A 24,774-nucleotide genomic window follows, 5' to 3' on the forward strand; every position below is an offset into this window, starting at 1 on the left:
GTTGCATAATTGTTATTATTCAAGAGGCTACGGGAATGTTGACTCATCTTGAGAAAAAACGCCACTGTGGCCAGCTGTTTTTAGTAATTCCAATTATTCAGTGTTAATCACTTCCTCTCTTTCGCCTGTTGGGTCCCTAAGCAACATACATAAATTAATAACTTAGGAAAGACACAGAGACTGTGGAATGATCTTTAAGGCGCTTCTGCAGAAGTGGAAGCAAAGTCGGAGCCCTGCAGAGCAACATGGCTCTCTATGGCTCTCGACAAAATGCTTGCTGGCTCCTTCTTTGCATCAGGTATTTATTGAAAAACTGACAGGAAGACAACCAATGGTAGACAGTGGATGGACAATGGGAGGAAACAAACAGATAAACAGGACATTTCAGTTGAAGAGCAACTAATCTATGCTATGCAGAGCCAACAGACATCTTTTCTGTTGGGGGTTTTGAAAAAATCATCCAACTGACCATGAGACAGTTGTGGAACAGCCCAAAACCCTGAGTAGATTAGGGAGTGGCTGTTGTAACTGGTAACATGTGATAAACATGCGTCAAACACAGTCAGCTCTTCAAGCTGACTTGATTCCGAGTTTTCATAAGGACAAACTAGTTCAAAAAGGTTGATTAACCTCACATGCCCACTTTGCGTATCAGTTTTCTCTTTAATACGCCATTGACATAAAATCCCAAAGATCAGCTGGATGTCATTGTCTTGAATGTTTCTAACCACAGCGAGCCAGGCCAGAGACCTGCTGTCGAAGATGCTCATAATCGACCCTGCTAAAAGGATATCGGTGGACGAGGCCTTACAGCACCCCTACATCAACGTGTGGTACGATCCGGCTGAGGTGGAGGCGGTGAGTAGGCAGCGCTTTGTATCAATTGCAAAATGTAAAGATAAAGACTTTATTTTAACCTTCAGCTTGGATGTACACTGAAAATGCTGCATTCATGGATGTTTTATATTTTGTACGCATCTCATTTTCATTCTCCTTTCACATATGGAGTTGCACCTCCCTGAAACACATTAAGTGAGGTTTAGTGCATTGTTCTGTTTTGTAACGTGCTTGTGGTGTATTTGGTGAAGTCTAAGTCTTCATCTTGGCCTCGTTAGTATGAGGTGACTCTGAGAATAAGAAAAAGCCATCTGCAGCATGTTAAGAGTTGAACAGATGCCACACACCAGTGTGCCATAACCAGCTCATAGATTTCAGCGTATACGCGGACTCATGTGAAAAAGAAAGTACACTCTCTTTCATCTCTGGGTTTTTGAAATTTTAAATATCAATTTAGGACACGGAAATCGAATAGTCTCTACTATGTCTGAATAGAAAAGGTAAATACAACCTCAGGTGAAGTTTATATTACTTTAGGAGTTAAATAAAACTAAGAACAGTGTATGAAAATCTCACAACAGCCTCACTGCTTCTAAGGGTGAGTTGCAACTACCCGTATTTTCTGGAATATAAGCCGCACCGGTATATAAGCCGCATCAGCTCTATTTTTAAAAAAACAATAAAAAAAAGATATATGAGCCGCATCCGCTCTATTTAGAAAAAAAGATATGCAAGCCGCAGATATTTATGTTGTTAGATTAGATATTTACTACATGTACAGAAGGATTTTGAGCTGTAAATGATGTACATGTTTGTACCTAAATAGATCCTTTCCTAACAGTGTCTTTTAACACAGCAGCAACTTTGCTGATTAAAACGGGACAGAACCAAGAGAAAATAACCGGTATTTATTTATCTATTTATCTGTTTGAAATCTGCTTCTACTTCTATCTGCTAAAGAAGAAGTAGTGTATTCTTCTTTGCATTTATTTTGTCTTAGTTTTTATTCTAATTCCGGTTAGCACTCCCCCTAGCGGTGGAAGAAAAATCCACAGAATAGCCGCACCTTTGTATAAGCCGCATGGTTCAAAACCTATGAAAAAAGTAGCGGCTTATAGTCCAGAAAATACGGTAAATGTTTCTACTCATATGCACTGGATTGATTGATGTTTCGGAAGTTTTAGCAACCATATAAAAGTTGTCCATTTACTGATCTGGAATGATCGGGTTTGCATTAACACAACGTCAAGGAAGAAAGACATCAGTTATGGCCTTAGAAAAGCAACTGATATTGCCATAAGTTGGGAAAGAGCACCAAAGCTGTTTACAAGGGATTTTGTATCCATTGTTGTACAGTTAGAAAGATCGTTGCAAATATTTTCAGCCAAGGTTACAGGGCTCCTTTAAAATGTTAAATAATTACACATCATAACAGTACAATTAGAAAAAAAAACCAAGGAAGGGTGACAATTTGGACTTTTTGCTTCTTATTTTTGTGCCATAGGACTTGGGCACCTTGCAGTCAGTATATAATATATCCATCCATCCACCCATCCATCCATCCATCCATCCATCCATTTTCTATACCCGTTTAATCCTTTGCAGGGTCACGGGATATGGCTCCGGCAGACTCCCGTGCCCCTACAAAGAATATATATGTTATATTCATATGACAATGATCTGAAACACAACAGGAAATCTAGAGCAGAACGTCTGGCAGAGAAAAAATATTGAGAGGATTTTACACCCGAGTCACAGTTCAGCTCAGTTCAAACGTTTTAACTGCTGCTAACGGTGGTTCTACAAGCCACTGAATTATGGAATGTACTTAGTTCTTCAGATACCGCTTCTGCAAAAAAACCTGGACTTTAACAGGCAAGACTGCATAAGATGTGTGTTTTTTTTTTTTAATAATTATGTCGTGGCACCCAACCTTAGAACTGAAAGAGGGTGTACTTTCTTTTTCACATGGACATTAATTACTTTATTGTGTGAAATATCCTCCAGCATTTGTAGGTTTTACTACTCATGAGTAGATTTCATGATAACAAACTTGTCAAATTGGTTGTCGATGGTTTTTATGATGCTGTTGCAGTCAGAGTTGATTTGGCATGTATAACATGGCTGTGAATGGCATTTCAACGCATTTTCTGCTGTTTTCTTTTTCTATAATATCATCTCATGCTGATGAAGGCCAGAGATCTCATCCAAACATCCATGGTAAATAACAACCGCCATGCATCAAAGAAAACTGATCAATGGGACTTTATAGACTCAAGAATGTGAAGAGGATGAAAGAGGATATTTGGACACATTTGGTTCAGCAATCCTTGAAGGCTCCCTGCAGGCATATTGAAAAGACATATCATTATCAAAAGGAATAATGAAAAAGAAAAAGGGAGGGGGTCGCATGTCATTCAAATGATAGGAGACTACACAATAGAAGTACTTACTGTAGGACATGAATTCAGGTATCAGTAAATCTATACGTCTGCATGCAAACCATCTTAAAGAAGCAAATACCTCCCATTAGGGCTGGGCGATATATCGAGATTTTAATATATATCGATATATTTTCAATTGCGATATGGTACGAGATAATATCGTTTATATTGATTATTAAAAAAAAATATATATATATATATATATTTTTTTTTTTATGATTTTGATATAGCTTATTTTGTGACAAATTGACTTGAATGTTTTATTTGAGATTTGCACAAATGTTTTGTTATTTGCACAACTGTCAACCTCAGTGGAAAAGTCTGCCTGTTACTGTCTACATTGTATTAATTGCACAGTATATTTTAATTAAATTGTTATGCAGGAAAGGGATATTTGTTTTATTTTATTCAAGAAGCATTTTTATTCTATATATGCAGGCAGTTTATTTTTATTTCATTTGTTTTATACATTTTGATATTGTGCAGATCTCTGTTAATAAAAGGTACCTGTGTGACATTTGGCACGAGGCGTTGTATTAAAACTGACTGTTTTTTTAAGGGTTTGCCTCAGAAAAAAATTAAGCTAACAGAGAAGCTAACAGAGATGCTACGCTATAATGCTTTGGGGGAAACCCCAATTATGGCACAGAAAAAATATCGATATATATCGAGTATCGCCATTCAGCTAGAAAATATCGAGATATGACTTTTGGTCCATATCGCCCAGCCCTACCTCCCATGTAAGTAAAAAAAGCTGCTCAGGTCTGAAGCTTCGGTCCTGCTGTAGCTGCTAAATGCTGACCAGTGACAGTCCCTCCAAGGTCGTGTCAGGGAGGTTTATGGGTGCAGCGACATAGAGGGGAGGATTATAGCGTTACAGTCTGGGCCAGGAGCACGATGAAAGAGTGATAAGAAGGGTTGACTGGATGCCAGACAGCATATCTGGGTCCTGATCGATGAAATGGTAATCATGTGGGAAAGCGACAAAGGCACTTTAGCAGGACTATGCACCAGATTTATGTACATATTTATGTGTTTTTATCTTGCTGTCTGTCAGCTGTTTAATTTTAATTGTATAGATGTGATGTAATTTATGTTTTGGAGTTTTATTGAAAGTCAAACCTTATTTCATGAGATTAAAAGTAAATAAGGTACTTGCTTTTTATTTTCATTCACCTTTTTTTATTTCCATCATATCCCATGTGTGCTGGTCTTTAAATCCAGTACGCTGGCTATGTCGTGGATCTGCCGCCTCCGCAGGTCCACCAACCAATATTCAGCTTCACTTCATTTCCTGCTTGCTGGGGGACTTCTGTTAGCAATTTGAGTCTTTTTCTGCATCAATTTATTCTGGAATCAGCAGTTTTTCTCCTTTTTTTTAAGTAATAGAAAGTTTTTAATATTGTGGAAATACAATTTGAGATGTAATTAGAGGATAAAGTAATTGAATGCATCAACAAGTCTCCCGATAAATGCAGGAAAGCTCTGAGGCATGCCATTATGATTTAAAATATTCTTTATTCGTGGCTCAAGTTTTCTTATTTAACTGCCTGTGTGTGTGTGTGTGTGTGTGTGTGTGTGTGTGTGTGTGGGTGTGCGCGTGTGTGTGTGTGTGTGTGTGTGTGTGATGGGGAAAATTACATTTGCCGTACAAGAATCAATGTTTGTATGAATTCATAATTCATATTTTAGGATTAAAAAGTATTGCAAAAGAACAAAAAAAATAAAACATTGGCATTATTGCACCTACTTGAGAAACAGAGAATTAAAAAAAAATAAAAGTACTCGTTGATTTGGAAACGGCTTAATGGCGCATTCGTCCTTGCCTTCAAATGTTGTTTGATCCCATCATTTTTCACAATTTGTCAACATCTCAATATTGCAAATTCGGTTGTATGTTGGACTAACCTCGGACAATTTTAACCGAAAACATTTGAATGTGCTCTACCAAGGGACATTACTGTGTTTGCTGTTATCTTAACTCTCTTTAAAACTGAGTATGCTCCTCCACTTTAGCCTCCACCTCAGATCTACGACAAGCAGCTGGATGAACGAGAACACTCTATTGATGAATGGAAAGGTAAGTAGTACCTTATTTTTGTGTGTGTGTGTGTGTGGGGGGGGACTTGGCATTTGACTGATGCTTAAATGAAAATTTTACTGACTTTTCTCATCTAACTGCATCTTGTCAGAACTGATCTACAAAGAGGTGATGAACTTTGAGGAGAGAACGAAGAATGGCGTTGTGAAGGGACAACCTTCACCTTCAGGTACTCTCAGTGCATAAGCCTAATCGCTCTGTAAGTGAATTTACTATAACCTTACTGGAGTTACCCCTTGTAACTAGAGAAACCCATTGTGCTGTCGACCATGCGTCTCTGTCACCTGCATCTTAAAGTTAAATGTTTAGTTCAGTGGTGCTATTTTGGTGTATTTTTGAAGGAAACTGTGAGAAATTAATCTGTAACAGCTAAAATTTGTATTTATCAAATGCAACAAGTAATATCTGACTCTGTATGTGCATATAATATGTCATAAATTAAGGTTTAGGTGTTGGGTTCCCAGGAAATATCGGTCTTGAGACGCTGCTGCGACATTTTTACTGTGAATATAGTTTCCACTGCGAGTAAACGCAGTTGTCTTGATCAGCCAGGTAGTGGCAGTAAAGAGTTGTGTTGGTGTGTCAGCAGAGTGCACGGTAACAGTGCATGGCTCAGTGTTTCGAGGCAAAAACAGTTTATACCTCAAAGAGGTAAACAAAAAAAAAAAAAAAAAAGGAAAATAAAAATGCGTCTCAAAAAAAATGAATTCATTCTTTCATAAACTGCTTTTTGCACGGACCATCACATGGGCACCCTGCTACCTCCTGGTTGAAGCCATCTGCTTTGTTTAACTGAGCCAAAAACCATCATTAGTATCTAAAAAAAGCATTTCAACAATTTTCTTTTAGATGCACCAAAAAAGCAGATTAGCAGATCAAATAAATTTAACCTATGATGTAACAGCTTTTATATATATATATATATATATATATATATGTGTATATGTATATGTAAAAAAAAAAGATCTGTGACTCTTAGGTCTTATGGTTGGAGGTTTTCCTTTATCATTTGCACAAAATCAAAGCATAAAAACATGCAGTGAAATGAAAAGGAGGGGGAATCTATCTCTCAACTCTCTCTTGTTAATTCGCAACCACCGTCTTTCATCTCTCCATCCACTCTCAATTAAGCGGATGACGCAGTGCAGAAGCTGCAGACGGCAGAGTTTCACTGCAGCAGAAAAGCAGAGGAGCCGATAGGACACATGATACCTCGGTCAGAGTCAGTGTACATGTCTGTGATGACACTATAACATCTGTTATGATGTGAGCAGAGCTTTTTTTCATCGGATATTATGCATTTAAATACTTACAGGTTCCAGACAGTGATGCCAGCAGCTAATCCTGCTTTGTCCTCAGTTTTATTTTGTCAGCCCACCAGTCTGCTTTAAACTAAAGCATATATCTGCTGAAATCACAGTGTTGAGGCTGTTTTGTACAACCAAGCTCCTCTGAAATCTTTTTTTTTTTTTTCTTATTCATGGATGGAGAAGGATAAAGGTATGTGGTAACGAAGCGCTGGGAATTTTATAGATGGAGTGGAAACTTGGCACAGAACTGCTGACCTGGACTTGATCTGAAGACGTGTTCTTCCAAAACATTAGGAAAAAAATGACTAAAAACGTAAAGTAGCATGATAAATTAAAAAAAAACAAAAAAAAAAAAAAAAACAGATCACCTGTCTGTCTATAGAAATCATGACTCTCTTACGTCCTGAGGAACCTGGCTTTATTTTGTGGAAATAACGCTGTTCTGGATCCTCTTACTGTGACCACTAAATCATTGTTAATGGCAAAAGTAGCAGCCTCCCAGGTGGAAATAAAAGTTCTGTGATGAGGTTGTAGAGTTTACAACTGATCACCTCTCATGTTGACTTAAAAACGTGATCCATGTTTTTTTTTTTTATGAAGACACAAGCCATAACTCTGTGTGGCCCATCAATGAGTATAGATTTTTCTGTCCTCCCAGCCGGTCGAGGCAGACTCTTCCTGAATCTGATTCTGTCGAAGGTTTCTTCCTGTTAAAGGGGAGTTTTACCTTCCCACAGTCGCCTGGTGCTTGCTCAGGACATTTTGATGCAGTCTGCTAGTTCCCTTAGCAAAGTATTAATTAGGGTCCGAGCACTTACAGTGCGAAGGCCCTATTGTATCTGTAGGAATTCTCGTTTTTCTGACGAAAGGAGGGCCCTTTCTTCCCCCTAAACATGCCCCAAAAAACACCAAATTTTGCACGTAAGCCACGCCTGGCGAAAAATTTGATATTTCATGGTTTGCATTAATGGGCGTGGCCTAATGGCTCAACAGCGCCCCCTAGAAAACTTTGTGCCTCAAGCCCCACAATACGGTTTGACGTACATGCACGGAAATCGGTACACACCTGTATCATGGCACAACTCAAAGAAAAGTCTCTTGGCGTCATGGCCGAAACCGAACAGGAAGTCGACCATTTTGAATTAATCGTGTAATTTTGGCGCAATTTTTGCCATTCCTTCAGCAATTAATACGGCCCGAACCGTAACGTACACCCAGGTGTGTTATACATCAAAATGTGCGTCTCCATCCTGCGACGACGCGCATTACTTTTCTCAGTCAAAAGCGTTACTGTGGCGACACTAGATGCCAAAAAACGCGCCCCCCCTTCATCTGATTAGTCCATATTTGATAGTTCCCCAAAAGTCACAAAATTTTGCACGCAAGCCAGGCCTGGGGATAATTTTGATATTTCACAGTTTGCATTAATGGGCGTGGCCTAATGGCTCAACAGCGCCACCTAGAAAACTTTGTGCCTCAAGCCCCATAATACGGTTTGACGTACATGCACGAAAATCGGTACACACCTGTATCATGTCGCACCTTAAAGAAAAGTATTTTGGTGCCATGGCCGAAACCGAACAAGAAGTCGGCCATTTTGAATGAATCATGTAATTTTTCCGCAACGTGCACCCAGGTGTGTTATACATCAAAATGTGCGTATCGATCCTGCGACGACACCCATTACTTTTCTCAGTCAAAAGTGTTACCGTGGCGACGATAGATGCCAAAAAGCGCGCCCCCACTTCCTTAAACATAATTGGTGCAAATTAGCCCCGCCCCTTCTTCTGATTGGTCAATATTTGATAGTTCCTACTTTCTGCCATAACTTTTGAACGAGTTGTGATAAAGACATGTGGGTGGTGTCATCAGACTCGGTATTGAGTACTTGACCTTCATTGGCATGAATTAGCCCCGCCCCTTCTTCTGATTTGTCGATACTTGATAGATCCTATTGTCTGCCATAACTTTTGAATGGTATGACATACAGAGTCGTGGATGGTGTCATCAGACTCGGTTTTGACTCCTTCACCTTAATTGGTGCAAATTAACCCCACCCCTTCTTCTGATTCATCGATATGTGATAGTTCCGATTTTCTGCCATAACTTTTGAATGGTTTGACATAGAGAGTCGTGGCTGGTGTCATCCGCTAAATGTCCAGCCCTGAAGAATCTACATGCAAGTCATACAAGCTTCCACTGCAGCACGCCTGAACGTGCACAAGGGTGCGAGGGCCCGTTCATCGCTGCTTGTAGCTTTAATTATTATTGTTATTTTATCAGCTTTGTATTAATTTGACTAATTTAGTTGAACTTTATCATTGAATTATATAAACAAAGTGGAATTGAGTAGATTGATGAAACGCGGTAGCCTTCAAGAATTTTCCTGAGGAGCCCAATTAACCCAAACCTTAATCCCCTTTGTCTCATTACACACCGTGACTGTGTCCCACAGCTCTTGTTGATGTTGTTTTCAACCAAGTGAAGTTACACAACTAAATTCCATGTTCCTGTCACTGTGTAACCCCCCCCCCCGCTCCCCCCTGTGTGCTTGCAAAAAACTATAATTGTGCCCCTGCCAGGACTTTTTTTACGTTGTAACCCCCCGCTGCTGTTGATTCCCTTAGCACAGGTGCAGCCGTGAACAGCAGCGAGAGCCTCCCTCCCTCCTCCTCCATCAACGACATCTCCTCCATGTCCACCGATCAGACCCTGGCCTCAGACACTGACAGCAGCCTAGAGACCTCCGCGGGACCCTTGGGGTGTTGCAGGTGACTAGCCGCCTGCCTGCGCAACCCCATGTTCTTCCGACGGTGAACAACCCAGAGAGATGACCGACAATAAAAATAAATTAATATTGAAAAAGAAACAAAAAATACAAAATAAAAATGCAGAAAAAATAGAAAAGTTCAAGATGAATATATTCTGAGCGAAAACATAAGCTTTGGAAACACAGAATCAGAAAAATCTAAAGCCTGTGCATTGTCATTGAAAACAGCAGTGGTATTTAAACTGAAGTACATGAGCTGAGATATATGGTTATGATCCTCTAGTTGCTTTGCTTATATTACCCCACATATCTTGTATATGGCATCCAAAACAAAATGACCAAGTGCTTAGACGTGCATCTCCTGTAAAGTACATATTGGCTGAATGCTGGGCTCACGATTCCTTCAGAAAAGCATTTATGCTACGACCGTTGTGGCAAGACGGACTGTCATTATACTCACCACTACTGCAAACTCTACCCTCCTCTGTATTCAGTTCTTAACTGATGACATCGCTGTATTCGAGCCTCTCGGCTCGGCCCGAGACGCCCCTCGCCTCCACCTGAACACAATCCCAAAATGTAAGGTTGCCTGATTTGTGTGTTTTTATTGTAGTTTGTGTGCAGGGAACGTGCAGTCGCTCTCATCCATAGCGGCGCTCCCCCTGAGTTACTTGTAAATACTGTAATTCTGTACAGCTGAAGAGAAAACAGTGTGGGACTGACGGCCAGTACACTGGGATTTTCTTTTTTCATTTCTTTTTTCTTCTTTTCTTCTGACTAGCACACACCTTGCCGCATTTCCACCTCAGCTGCCCCCCCCCGCCTATCGCTATAGTCCTGCATGATTAGATTTAAGCAGCGCTGATCTCACTGTATGCTAAAAAAGAGTCTGCATCCAGACTTTTGTCTATGTACATTATAAATGAACTGAACTCCAGACGATGATGGGAGGTGTCTGCAGGTGTGTCTACGTGTGTTTGTCAGCCACAGGCACGCCGAAAAAAGATTAAATTGTCAGGTGATAACTCGGAAATAAATTAGTTTGACTGTGCTCACGTCTCGTAGGAAAAGCCTGATTTGTGAGTAATCTGTTTATTTTCCTCGGCAGGCCCACAGTCCTGCATAGTGTATCATTAACGCCTTCAAGGCAAAGGGAATGGATCTTTTTAGATGTGGCGTGACCACAAAGAGACTTCTCCTATTTGAATCTTTTAAAAACTTTTTTATATGAGACATTATGTGAAACGGTGGGGAGGTTAAAGGCAGGTGAGGAGTGTTAACTTCGTAGCAGTTACTCGCTACATTATTAAAATTATATTATAGAAACACGCCCTGGGAGAGCACATCTGTCAGTTTTGTTAAACACCTGATTTCTCAAAGGCAATCTGAATATGGTACATAATTTTTTTGGAATGAAGCATTCAGGATGCAGAAATGTTGATGTTTTATTTCCCTTTTTTCTAATTCTTATCTCTCGCAACAGCAACTGTGCAAACTGATCTGAAGTTACCGCAAGTGTGCACAGTATTTCTGCCAGACTGGAATCAGTGGAGAAAATGTGCTCAAGTTGTTAAAAAAATATATTAAAAAAACTTTATATTGATCCATTCTCCTAATTATAAACACAAAAAAAGGCCATCCCAACGTATTGGCAAAGCAGAAACACAGTTAAACCTGACTGTATTTCTATGTAGTTTTTTTTCTTCTTTGATCACATCACTCCCATTATCTGCATCATCTCCTTGTCTTAATTTCAGTCTCATTAACTGAGACTCTGAAAATGATTGGCGCCTCACCGAGGAGATCCAGAAGTCCAGCTCCCATTCTGAAAGCTTTCTGCTTTAAATAACCTGTAATTCTGCAAGAAATCAAACGGGCAGCCTAAAGCTACTAAAAAAGGAAAACCCAGGGGGGAGGAAGGTTTAGTTGGTTTCCATACAAAGTTGATGAATACCTTTTTCAAAAATGTCTGTTACAAAATCAACAGTGAGCTTCTTTATGAACATTTCTTTTCGTTTTTTTCCCCGACTCCGATAGCCGAAACGGCTGTAACGTCTCTGGGAAAAGGACACGTTTATTGAAGTTTGAGTGAAGCAGATAATTGTATGAATTAGGAGCGTGCTTTACCTGGCCAGCCAGACACAAATTATTTAAACAACCTCTAAGTACGTCCATGCTATAATAACTGTTTGTGCGAACAGAGCGATTTTAAAACTAGTTCAACTGATTTGCATGAACAAAGCAAACAGAGGAGGGTTTAACTGAACTACACTGCTTTGAGGAAAATTCACGATGCAGATATTTTATAGTTTGGTTACACTGAAGCTCCAGACTAAGATAAAAAACATGAAGTGTAGCAACTTACTCGTGCTAACAATGCCGCCAAGCTTATGCCGAAGGGAGCTTGCTTGCTAGCACGGGAGGAAGTGAGACAATCTGGTGGTAATAATCCGTGTCGATTCATTTTAGCTGAAGGACTGTAAAAGTAGCAGGGGAAAAATAACGCAATTCCGATTAACTCCCTATCACCATGGCTCTGTGTTTGGCTACAAAACAGATCCAAGGCATTGCTAAGTAGTTTCTCATACAGTCTAGTAAAAAAACTACATGTTCATCACCTTATCAATGTGATTCTCCTAAATGTAGCATCCACAACATCCACGGGGATGCATTTTAACTTAACCTTTCACTAAATAAGTACAGTTTTTCACCTCAATATACTTAAGTTGTTAGCTTTAGTTCTGCAAATTGTCATGATGGACGCAGATTGTTACCTAGCTGTCGGTTACACAGGTAGATGGTGTGGTTGGCTTATTTTGGATAAGCTGTTTAGGGCTATAAATTGTATATTGGTGTTGGCGCAGGGCTGGTTTCAGCTCACTTTAAACATCCTCATTGCTATTTCACTTGGATGGGATTTAAGGTCTAAAATATTTATCAAGAACACAACTGTCGAAGAGTTAGAGCTGTGAAACGGTCCAACGACACAATTCAATGCAGCATAGTTGTCAGTTGTGAGCATGTTTTAAGACGTTCTTGTTTTTACACAAAGAATACGTTTCCAAGCAAATCTCTGAATCTGCTTTACTCAGATTTTAATGGAAATCATCGCATGTGTCTTGAAGCCCATGAAAACACATGCAGGCATTTTTGTAAATATCACTATATTTACATGTTCACGTGTGCACTTGGTTCAAAAAAATAGATATTCAGCCACTATTTAATAGGAGGAAATGAGGAAACGAGGAAACGGCACTAAAAAGGGAGATATTTCTCAACAATAGGCCATCAACTGCAGCTTAACTCTGTGGTCCAGCCGCCGCAGCGATGCCATTCCCCTTTTTGCGTGGATGTGTTCGTACAATTTCTTTAAAAGACTTCAAAAAGTTACTTTGTTAACACTCCTTCATCCTGCGGCCCGAGCAGAGCCCGGGGACCACACACAGTTACCGTCACGGAGCCGAGCGGGCCACTGAGGTTGGCTTCTCCAGTATAAGCGACGGTCGGCTTGGCTTTCTGTTCAGGGTCTGGCCGGGGCAATCTTTCAAAAAACAGGGTGCAACTTTAACAGTTTCTTTATTTTTTTTCTTTTTCTTTTTAAAATGTTTTGAAAATGTTCAGATGAATTTCTTCACAAAGGGGTCCAGAGCTCGAGTCACAAACACACACTCAGTTTTTTCTACAGGGCATTTTGAACCATGTAACCACACTCTTTCCAAATCTGAAACGTGTTTCCGGTCACTGAGTAGAAACATTGAAATGTATTTCTTTTTCTTTTTAGAAAAAAATATTTATGAATGTGATCTTTTTATAAGACATCCCTCCAGACTATTCTGTTGTGATAAAAGGTGCTTCTGGTCCTGGTTAATGCGCCTGAAGTAGAAGATTCAAACACACAAACAGCTGGGTTGCACAAAAACGCATGTCACTGCAGCTCTGTGTGTGTGTGTGTGTGTGTGTGTGTGTGTGTGTGTGTGTGTGTGTGTGTGTGTGTGTGTGTGTGTGTGTGTGTGTGTGTGTGTGTGTGCGTGCGTGCGTGCGTGCGTGCGTGCGTGCGTGCGTGCGTGCGTGCGTGTGTGTGTGTGTGTGTGTGTGCGATTTGTGCAAACCGTTCATCCTAAAATGCATTGCTTGCATCTGCATGCATCTGAACAAACTACTTTACAGCTTATGTATTTTTTTTAAAAGTTACATTCAAGAGCATTACGACGGAGTATTAGGGCCAAACAAAAAAACAAAAAAAGGAAATTACGAGAATAAAGTCATAATGTAATGAGAATAAAGTCGTAAAATTACGAGAATAAAGTCGTAAAATTACGAGAATAAAGTCATAATATTACGAGAATAAAGTCGTAATATATTATAAATATATATATATAACTTCACAAGATGCTCAATATTCCTCATTTTAACACAGGGAGAAGCTCTTCCTGTTAGAGTTCTCATAAATTATATTCTCATAATATTACGACTTTATTCTCGTAATGTTACGATTTTATTCTCGTAATTTTACGACTTTATTCTCGTAATATTACAACTTTATTCTCATAATATTACGACTTTATTCTATTACGACTTTATTCTCGCAACATTACGACTTTATTCTCATAATTTTACGACTTTATTCTCATTATATTATGACTTTATTCTCGTAATTTCCAATTTTTTTGTCTTAGTTTGGCCCTAATACTCCGTCGTAAGAGCATAACTGTAGTGCAACTGCTTTTGAGAATCTGGATGGAAAAACAAGCGCAGTTGTGCGTTCAGAAATGGTTTGTGTGTTTATTGATGTTCAGTCACATTAACCACTGAATTAGAAATGTCAACTATCAAGTCTCCTAATTTTTGTCAAGAAGATATTAAAGTGATCTTTTTTGTGTGTGTGTGTGTGTGTGTGTATAGACTACAGGATTAGTAATACGCTGACTGACTTGTCATTGAGCCATATTATAATTATTGCCAATATGAAGAAAATGATTAGACGTCACACGTTGAGATACGTCTTGTACTTCAAAATCTTTGGACTCAGCGTCATTGATACCAGAGTTTTGGATTTTCAAGTCTTTTCTCTCAAGCTATATTGTAAATAATAACAATCCAACAATGCAATAAACACTTCATTGCACTTAGACAGGGAGGCCAGCTTCAAAGGTCAAGCAACGCTACGATGTTTTGAGTCTGAATTGTGGAACTCTGCGACAATGAAAATCTGTATAGCTCATCTGAATCAGGTGAGGTTGTTCCTCGGTTCTTTTCTGACTCCTTCTCTCTAGTTTCTTTTATTCCGTGCTGTTTTAATGAATCATTCTTTTGACATTGTCAGGTTGAAAAAAAAGAAAAAGAAAAAAAAAAGAACTGTGTCTGTTTCACGCTGATCTCAAAGCTTCAGGCTATAGCGTTTCAAATAAAAGTAAAAACAAATGCAAATTTAAAAAAAATACTGAAAGCTGTTACTGTAAACACAACATTTTAAAGGAACTGTGTATGTACAAATAGTATATGTATGTGATTGAAAATAAACAAAACCTTTGATCTTGGACGTTGTGCGTTTTTTTTCTTGCTTTTTGCTGATGATGAATAATAATAAAAATCATTATAGTAAGTTTTTGTCAAATACAACCTCATTTGAGTAACAACATAATTCATTATGAATTAATTAGAAATATTTATTTATAATTAAACCATCACTTATTTAACAAAAATAAAGCCATTTAGGTAAAATCATGCAGGCAACACTAAGTAACCGTTTCCATAGGATTTAAAGGGAAAGTTCCGTTTTTCACAACCTGGACCTTATTTCTGGCATTTTTTATGGTCGTATACTCACCCAGGCAAGTTTGGTGTCATTTGGAGTCTGCATGACGTCATCTCTGTGCGCGCACTCTGTCCTCCGTTCAGTGAGCTCTTCAGCCGTATACTTTGGCTCAAAACGGTAAGGACGTCCATCATATTCAAAGTCGTCGTCCACAACCTCAGAATTTGACAAATATTCAGACATGTTTCAAATAACTAACAGTAAACTAACAGTAGCAAACTCCAGCTGTACACATCATGCAGGTCAGAGGTCTTGTTTACAAACTGATTTATTTGTTACACACACAGCCCCGGATGTAGACAACAGGTCCTGGAAGCAGATCTAGTGATTCATAAAAGAAATGAACGAGTTTCGCGGCAATCATGTGTTATTTAGACGCTGCATCGTCTGTGTCCCGCTGTGCCCCGTTCACTACCGTTATATGGAGAAGCGGCTCGCAAAAAAACCCCTAATATCTTCCGAAGGACTCCAAATGATACCAAACTTGCCTGGGTGAGTATACAACCATAAAAAATGCCAGAAATAAGGTCCAGGTTGTAAAAAACCGAACTTTCCCTTTAAGTGAGTAAGCTCAAGCAAGATGCTGTTATCAGTTAGCCCTTAAAGAACTTTAGACCTCTTTAAAAGCTGATATTTCAGTGGTTTGCCACTTTCAGTTGTGCTTTAACACAATGCCAAAAAGGAAAGACCTGCCTTTAAAGAAGCTTTTGTTTCTACACTTCAGTTTGGAAAGGCTGTAAATAAGAAAGGGAGATACGTGTGTTTCCGCTATTAAAGCGGCATCTACTAGCTACTGAACCATGAGTGTATTCTATTTCCTAGATGATTTTCCTTTCTTTCATGCTTCGATTTAGTTTAATATATAATAGCAGTCAAAAAAAAAACTTGTGGTTTGTCTGAGAATGTTTTTGTCTGGTGACAACTCATTGCGATCAGATGAGTTTTATTGTTTTTACATATTTTGAGAGCTATATGCTAAAATCTTTTCCAGCAGAATGAGTACCCTGATAGTGCTAAATGAAATAATTTTCTTTCCCGTTTCTTTTCAGTAAGGAAAGTAATAGCTGTGCAGAATAATCTGGTGTGTAAATAAGCATGAGCTTTCTGGGAGCTAGTGTTTTCTTATCTCCCACTGCAAATCACAATTGGGAAGAGCACACTAGTCCTTAACAGGATAAAAGTCAGAGGAAACACAGGAGAGGATGCAGGTCTGTTGGATGAGAAGCCTGAAGGGAAGTCTGTGAACCGGGGTCTTTATCATTAGGAACTTCCTTGAAACATCTGGAAGTGCCGCTTCCTCTTGAACAGGCTCAGGATGTCTTACCTGGTCGCACATCAAGGCGTAGACGATCTCGACTGGGTCACATAGATCAAGGTGTCAGATGGAAAGACCCTAAACATATGATGACGGACTAAGATGCACCTTAAGGGGCATTAAAGAACTAAGCATCATTACATCACCAAAAACTTTACGTTTTTTTTTCTGCAATACTTAATAAAAAAGTATTTAGGACTTACACAGCATCAACAATCAAATGTTTGATGCTTCACCACTTCATATGCTAATATTTGGTGGGGGAATATTGACTTTTGGATTGATACTCCAAAAATATAAGTAAACAAGATTTCATGGCTCTAACCAGAGGTGTCAAAAGTATTCACATTCATTACTCAGGTAGAAGTATAGACACTAGAGTTTAAAAATACTCCTGTAGAAGTTGAAGTATCAACTCAAGTTTTTTACTCAAGTAAAAGTATAAAAGTACTGGTTTCAAAACTACTTAAAGTATAAAAGTAAAAGTAATGTAAGGTGGAAAAAAGCCATTAAGGACAAAAGTCATTGAAAATGAATGCATCTTAGTATAATGCAAATATATTAAAGAACCATATATGTGTACTATTGAGCATTAACATGTGTTTCAGAGAGCAGGAGATATGATGACTAGTTGCCTATAAGTATTGTAATGGTGCAAAAAGTCAAACTTCAGAGGCGTGTTATCATTTATCCTAACCTTTATTGGAATGTACATCCAAGTTTAGTTGCAGGAATCTGAGGGAACGGATGTAAGAACAAAACTGGACAAGAACATCTGAAACAACCACAACCAAATTCACTCTATCCGGATGGAGCAATTTAACTGGATAGTTTGTTTTTTAAAGGCCGAAATGAAATAGAGTAACGAGGCTGTTTTTAAAATGTAAGGAGTAAAAAGTACAGATAATTGTGTGAAAATGTCAGGAGTAAAAGTAAAAAGTCGTCTGAAAAATAATTACTCCAGTGAAGCATGGATAACCAAAATTTCTACTTAAGTAAGGTAACGAAGTATTTGTACTTCGTTACTTGACACCTCTGGCTCTAACAGTCATTTTTCATCCATCTCCACACTGAAAAGACACTTTTCACAAGTTTCATTCATAATCATTTACAATCTTAAAATTCAATAAACTACAGAAACCGAGACTCACATGAAAATGCATTTTTATTCATATTGCCAAATTATTTTTCCTTTGAGTGTCAAGTATCACATCTTGAAAAACCTATGGCGACCTCATTCCTCCTCGCCTTTGCGCTCTGTTCAGATTCTGCTCTTTTGTGTGGGATTCACAGAACGAAGTGGGACTGTCAACTTGGCTTAGGCCTATTATTTTCCGGTGAAGGGTGCAAAATGAGAAGCGCAGGCTCCCGTCCCTTCTTTTGTTGTCGTCCCCCACCACCGCCGCCGCCACCACATGCACACATTCCAGACATCCTGCAATGACCAGCAGCAGGTTTTAAATGGGAGCTGATCTCCAGCAGGGAAGAAGCAATTTGCAAATCTGCGAGCGCCAACAACCGTCTTCTGGCAGACATCAGATTCTTGTCTGTTGTCGGATGTCTTCTGTTTTGTACCCTTTGGTTTAAGGCTACATAAATACGCAATATAAAGTCACTTAACATTCAGTCGCTGTTCATTTACCCTCGTGGACTCATGCACCATCATGCACGCTCTCGCTGCTGAACCTTGCAGGTGGACTTTTAATGTTCTCAGTGCTTCAATCCCAGTTTTTCACAGTTAATGCAGCTGTGTTGGTAAATTTTGAGCTGCAGCGTGTTTTTCCAAGCCAAACATCTGTAGTGACAGGGAGGAAAAGCTTTTACAATTATCTGCTCATTGACTCAGATTATAAACTCATTTAGAAGAGCATTCATTGGAACCGCTGCATATGTCTTAATGTCAAAAGGAAAACGTTATCGTCTCAAAAGTCTAAATTTAACGCATCCATTTTTTTTTCTTATCTGGGATTGAGGCCAGTGAGCCAATGTGCAAGACTTAAAAGTGAATTTTTCCGAGCTATACCCATCACAAATATCAGTCAAACCACAGTGCAGTCTAACAAGTAGTGTCTATAATTATTATCTACAAAATATTTACAGAACAGGCTCTGTTTTTGGTCATGAGTAAATGCAACAGCACAGAAGCACAGGCACGTGTACAGCATACTCTCCTATTTATAATGGTACGCAAAACATTCAGTACCAACCTGTAGAGGCTAAACAGACACATTAAGTGCAAGGACAAATCTTGATATAAAATATCACACATTGATAACTTTGCTTAAATATCATTAACATTTCAGTATTAACTTTCATATCTCTTTACAAACAACAGTTTTTTTTTCTGCATTGTTTCCCTCTATGTACACGAGCAGATACAGAAATACACTGAGCACTAACATGCTTTTGGTAAAATGTTAAAAATGAATAAAACCTGTAAAAGTTTGGTATGATTCTGCATTTTCAGGTCCAAGGTCTTTGTAAGCCCCCCCACCCCAATTCTTCACATTTTGCTTCCCCTCACACCTTTCCAGTCGCAGGAGCTAATGTAAAATAGTAGTACCCTGTGTCATCACAGACTGCTTCTTCGTTTATTCCACCTGCCAGTCAGATGAAAGAGCACCACGATGATTTCTGAGAAGGCTAGAGAGTGTGCATGAATTATTTAAATAATGCTACATACGGTTCAAAGTCACTGACGTCACACCAGGCGACGTTTATATTTATACAAATGGCTTTCATCAGCCTTATATCCCCCATTTCTTAAATTAAAACGAGCCGCTAACTATCCAATGTCATTTTCCAACCTGCCAAATCTTTCACTCAGCAGCCAAATCCTGTTTCAAGTTCGTATCATGTAATAAACCACGTCCAGTCTCTTTCACTATTTCCAAAACGTCCTCACTGTATCCAGATGGTGTTGCTGCGCTCCGGCCGGCGAGGCTCCGCGGCTGTGCCGTTGCCAGCTGCAGTGAGGTCACTAAAAGTGGAGAAAAACTGTTCCATCTCTTTCTGCAGCATCTGGTTCCGCCGCTCGGCGTCATCTTTGGCTCGCTCTGCGTTGCGCAGCTTGATCTCTGCCATGGTGTACTTCTTCCTCTCCTGATCCAGCTCCTCGTGGAGGCTCACCATCTCCGTCTCCAGCTCCAGGTTATGCTGCTCCAGGCTGTGAGGGAAGTTTGCAAAGGATTAGTCGGCCATCTGACGTAGGGCTGGGCGATATATTGAGATTTTAATATATATCGATATATTTTCAAACGCGATATGGTACGAGACAATATCGTTTATATCGATTATAAAATTTTTTTTTTTTTTTTTTTTTTTTTTAGGATTTTGATATAGCTAATTTTGTGACAAATTGAATTGAATATTTTATTTCAGATTTGCACAAATGTTTTGTTATTTGCACAACTGTCAACCTCAGTGGAAAAGTCTGCCTGTTACTGTCTACATTGTATTAATTGCACAGTGTATTTTAATGTAATTGTTATGCAGGAAAGGGATATTTGTTTTATTTTATTCAAGAAGCATTTTTATTCTATATATGCAGGCAGATTATTTTTGTTTCATTTGTTTTATACATTTTGATATTGTGCAGACCTCTGTTAATAAAATCAATCAATCAATCAATCAATCAATCAATCAATCAAATTTTATTTAAATAGCACCTTTCGTCCAAGTACATGAAATACAAGGTGCTTTGACATTTTGATTGGAAAATAAGCATAATAAACAAATAAAAACTGGGAGACCAAAAAGATAAAAACTGGGAGACCAATGCACCCTGACATACAATATAAAATATATAAAATTTATAAAAAGATAAAGGTTCAAGGATTAAGGCTAAAAAAAATAAATAATAATAATCAGTCCACAACAATAAAAATAATAAAAACATTATAAGAGATAGATAAATAAATAAAACAGATACCTTTAAAAAAATTTAAACGGAATAAAACTAAAACTATAAAATGTGATGCTACATAAAAGCCAGACCAAAGAGATGAGTTTTTAGTCTACGTTTAAAAATGTCCACATTTCCAGCTCCTCTCAGATCCTCCGGCAGGCCTTTCCACAGTTTTGGAGCTTAGTGGTTAAAAGCAGCATCACCAAATCTTTTAGTTCTACTCTGTGGAACAGCTAAAAAGAAGAGCCAGAGGATCTGAGGGGCCTTCCTGGTTCATAGAATAAAAACATTTCTGAAATATACTCTGGCGCAAGCCCATGTAGCGCTTTATAAACTAATAAAAGAACTTTAAAATCAACACGAAAACTAACAGGTAGCCAGTGTAAGGTTTTTAAAATGGGCCTAATGTGTGCTCTCCTTCTGGTCTGAAAAGTTACCTGTGTGACATTTGGCACGAGGCTTTGTATTAAAACTGACTGTTTTTTTAAGGGTTTGCCTCAGAAAAAAATGAAGCTAACAGAGATGCTATGCTATAATGCTTTGGGGGAAACCCCAATTATGGCACAGAAAAAATATCGATATATATAGAGTATCGCCATTCAGCTAGAAAATATCGAGATATGACTTTTGGTCCATATCGCCCAGCCCTAATCTGACGGCACAACGACACAGGGCAGACGGAGATATATGGTGCAACATAACCAACAGGTTAAGGGCCGGAGCTCTCGGACTTCTCAGTTCGATAATTACAGGTGTGGCACCTACACGTCTTCACAAGTTGAGCAGTAGTGGTCCTGAATTGTATAACATGTTTTGGATGGTTTATCCTCTTTGATCAATCAGAGGAGGTTATCTAATCTATAAACTAAAAAGGGGGGAAATGAGCCAAAAATAGGAGATTCAACTGAAATATGGTATGAAGATTTTATAAAAGGTCAATTGGGAAAATAAATGCTCCTGTGTAGTGTTGTTTTTGTCAGCCTGTTTCAGTTTTAGTTTAGTCTTTGGGTCAAGCTATCATTTTAGTTTTATCAGTTTTAGTCAAACACATTCTCCTTTTTAGTCGTGTCAAGTTTCAGTCGACTAAAAGTCTGAGCATTTTAGTCAGAATTGTCCAGGACCATTTTAGTCTAGTTTTAGTCAAAGATTGTATTTATCCAAAACCATTTTACAATTCAAACAAGGTTATCTTATTATAATGTTATCTGTTACCTTATAGACTCAAGAATACATTCATTCCAGATACAAAAGACTCTAATTTAAGTTTACAACATATATATTTATTTTTCCGCATTTCTCCCCATCTTTTTCGAAGACACATTGGGTTTTCTTTTCCACGTCTATGTAGGAAAGTGTATCCAAAGATGGTCTCTTATTCTTCTTCTTCTTCTCCAGCCCCAGAGAAGATCCCTGCGTTTCTCTATTTAACTTTGTTTTTAACTGATGTGAACCTAGAGCTCTGCGTTAACGGCATCAGCCTCTAACTCTGCAGCTGCATCTTCTGGATCTGATTCCCTGCTGCAGCGACTGGGATTGAGGACTAACGTCACCCAGAACTAAACCAGAGAAACTACTGAAAACATGGACATTAAACCAGAGAAACTACTGAAAACTACTGAAAACATGGACATTAAACCAGAGGAAACTACTGAAAACATGGACATTAAGGATCTTTGGTAGAATGTTTGTCTCGTTTTGGTCAACAGAAATTAAGACACATTTTAGCAGAGTTTTTATTTTGTTATATACATTTTAGTCTCGTTTTTATTCCTCTACTATATTGCATTATATCCATCCATCCATCCATCCATCCATCTATCGTCTATCGTCACATGACCAGCATTTTCGTTGCATCTCGTCTCGTTTGTTGACAACGATATTTAGTCATGATTTTCGTTCTTCTGAATACAACGCTCTACTACGGGTTATTTTCACTACTTATTTACTTTTAAATTTTCTTCTATTGAAATACGGTTTGTTTTTTTTTTGTTTTTGCCTCATCTAGTATGCACTTATTTATCTTTAGTTGTACTTGGATTTATCTTTAATCTATCTGTTTTTTTGTTTTTTTTTTCATTTAGGAAAATTCATTTTCTTTTTTTCATTGTTTTTCTGCTTATTATTATCTTTAGTTTTTATTTGTTTTTGTTTTTTTGTCTTGTTTTTGTTTTTAGTTGTTCTTTGTACTTGCTATCTACTTTGTTTTATTCTGTTTAACTAACATTTTATATTGTACTGTAAAAGTTTTATAGAAATGTGCATTTGTACTGTTGGACCCCAGGAAGAATAGTGGCTGCTGATGCAGCAACTAATGGGGATCTGAAATAAATAAATAAATAAATAAATAAATAAATAAATAAATAAATAAATAAATAAATAAATAAATAAATAAATAAAAATAAAAATATTTCCCAGCATCTGCAATAAAGACTACTTCAACACATATGTGCTTCTCCTACCTTTTTATCCTGGCCTCGTACTCCGTCTTCTGCTTGTGCATCTCCTGTTTGAGGCTGGCCACGAGGCTGTGCAGGGCGCTGTGGCCTCCAGCTCCGTTTCCCAGCATGAAGCCCTCACTGATGTCGCTGCTGCTCGTCCCCCGGCTGCTGCCCCCTGCTCCATCTCCACCATCCTCTCTGTTACTGTTCCTGCCACCTCCTTCTCCTCCACCGGACTGCAGAGGCTCGCTATCCGGCCCCGGGCCGTCCGAGTCTTCGTAGTGACCTCCGTAGAAGTCCTGTTCGGGGCAGGTGGTGGTGGAGGAGCGACAGGAAGTGGAGTTGTCCGGGAGAGAGATCTCACAGGAGGACGTGGACCAGGTGGCGCTGTCCACGCTCTGCTTGTCCTCACAGCTGGTGCTCAGACATATGTTGGTTATCTGAGTCTGCTGCTGCAGGTTCTGGTGGTTTAAGTGGACGTTGTCGTACGTGGACAGGCGGTTCTGACTGGCTGTCTGATCGCCGTTGGAGCAGTCGCGTGTCTTGTTGTTTTCCCGAAGCATGACGCAGCCGTTATTCTGCAGCCAAAGACTGTTGCGACCGTTCAAAGTCCCGGTGACCACATCGGAACCAGAAAGGCCCATGCGGACGACCCCGGTCCCGTTCCCGGCGGGACTTCCTCCGCCCGTCACACCGCCCGTGCCCATTTTTGTGCCCGAGCCTTTGAGGGTGCCGGTGCGACGCACCGGTGCGCCGCCACCCCCGGAGGTCTGGGTCTTCTCCAGACTGGGATCTGACGCCGGAGAGGAGCTGAAGGAGCCGTTGGTAACGATCCCGCTGCCTTTATTGAAGGCCGGGTTCTTCTTGATGGTCATCGGCGGACTGCGACTGACGTCGAAGCGTCCCGTGACGACGCTCCGTGGACTCGCTGAGCGCGGCGAGCCGCCGTTGTCCGTGTGCTGGCGGTGCGACGGAGACTCGGGGGCTTCCCAGACGCACTGTCGCACCACGTGCGTGTTGTTGTTCTCTGCGTTCTGGGACACCACGGTGACGGCGGAGGTAGTTGTTGTGGCTTGTCGCCGTAGCAGTTCAATGTTGTTGTTGTTAACAAGTTCAAGCGCCGACTGGCCGTCTACATCTCTGGGAAGAGAACGTCATGGCGGCCGATCAAGACGGCCATGAGCTGCTGGACCAGAACAGTTCCTGACAGAATGAGAGAGTTAATCAAACGGAGAACTTCACTAAAAAAACTAAACATCTACCGTATTTTGCAAACCATTAGGCGCACCGGGTTATAAGGAGCATGATAAAACATGTGTAAAGCGAAACAGAACAGTCAGGTAAGTCGAACTTTATTCAACTCACAATAACTCAGAATATCGTTCAGTTGTAACTAATAGAGAAATACTTTCTATTAGGAATGGGTGATATTTTACCGTTCACGATAAACCGTCAAAAAAATTCCTCACGATAAGAATTTGTCATCTCGCGGTAAAAACGATAAATTCCCCTTGATGACGTTTTTGTGTTTATGGTTCTGCGTTAAATCGACGCACAACGTACATGAAGGAAGGAAGGAAGGAAGGAAGGAAGGAAGGAAGGAAGGAAGGAAGGAAGGAAGGAAGGAAGGAAGGAAGGAAGGAAGGAAGGAAGGAAGGAAGGAAATGAGCCAGAAAGAAAAAGAAAGAAAGAAATGAGCAAGAAAAAAAGAAAGAAAGAAATGGGCCTGAAAGAAAGAAAGAAAGAAAAGAAAGAAAGAAACAAAGAAAGAAAGAAAGAAAGAAAGAAAGATATGAGCCAGAAAGAAAGAAAGAAAGAAATGGGCCTGAAAGAAAGA

The 24,774-nt window shown here is 39.4% G+C and overlaps 2 protein-coding genes across 9 annotated transcripts in view; one reads left to right on the plus strand and one right to left on the minus strand.

The window, feature by feature from the left end:
- The window catches only part of mapk10 (mitogen-activated protein kinase 10), a 101,388-nt gene extending 87,653 nt beyond the window's left edge, over window positions 1-13,735 (plus strand). For 4 of the 8 annotated variants that reach the window (XM_061733696.1, XM_061733692.1, XM_061733695.1 and 1 more), the window contains 5 exons: window positions 734-858; window positions 3,031-3,057; window positions 5,298-5,361; window positions 5,474-5,551; window positions 9,325-13,735. In XM_061733696.1, coding sequence (XP_061589680.1) covers window positions 734-858; window positions 3,031-3,057; window positions 5,298-5,361; window positions 5,474-5,551; window positions 9,325-9,467 — 437 coding nt within the window. In that variant the 3' untranslated portion in view covers window positions 9,468-13,735. Of the gene's footprint in view, window positions 1-733; window positions 859-3,030; window positions 3,058-5,297; window positions 5,362-5,473; window positions 5,582-9,319 lie in introns of all 8 variants that reach the window. The other 4 variants (XM_061733697.1, XM_061733699.1, XM_061733698.1 and 1 more) reach the window with 4 other exon arrangements.
- Window positions 13,736-17,180: 3,445 nt separating this feature from the next.
- arhgap24 (Rho GTPase activating protein 24) overlaps window positions 17,181-24,774 on the minus strand; it is a 150,213-nt gene continuing 142,619 nt past the window's right edge. The window contains 3 exon segments of the mRNA XM_061733700.1: window positions 17,181-19,758; window positions 22,959-24,072; window positions 24,075-24,140. Coding sequence (XP_061589684.1) covers window positions 19,494-19,758; window positions 22,959-24,072; window positions 24,075-24,140 — 1,445 coding nt within the window. The 3' untranslated portion in view covers window positions 17,181-19,493.

This window comes from Cololabis saira, chromosome 11, assembly GCF_033807715.1.
Source record: "Cololabis saira isolate AMF1-May2022 chromosome 11, fColSai1.1, whole genome shotgun sequence".
In the NCBI taxonomy this organism is placed as follows: domain Eukaryota; kingdom Metazoa; phylum Chordata; class Actinopteri; order Beloniformes; family Belonidae; genus Cololabis; species Cololabis saira.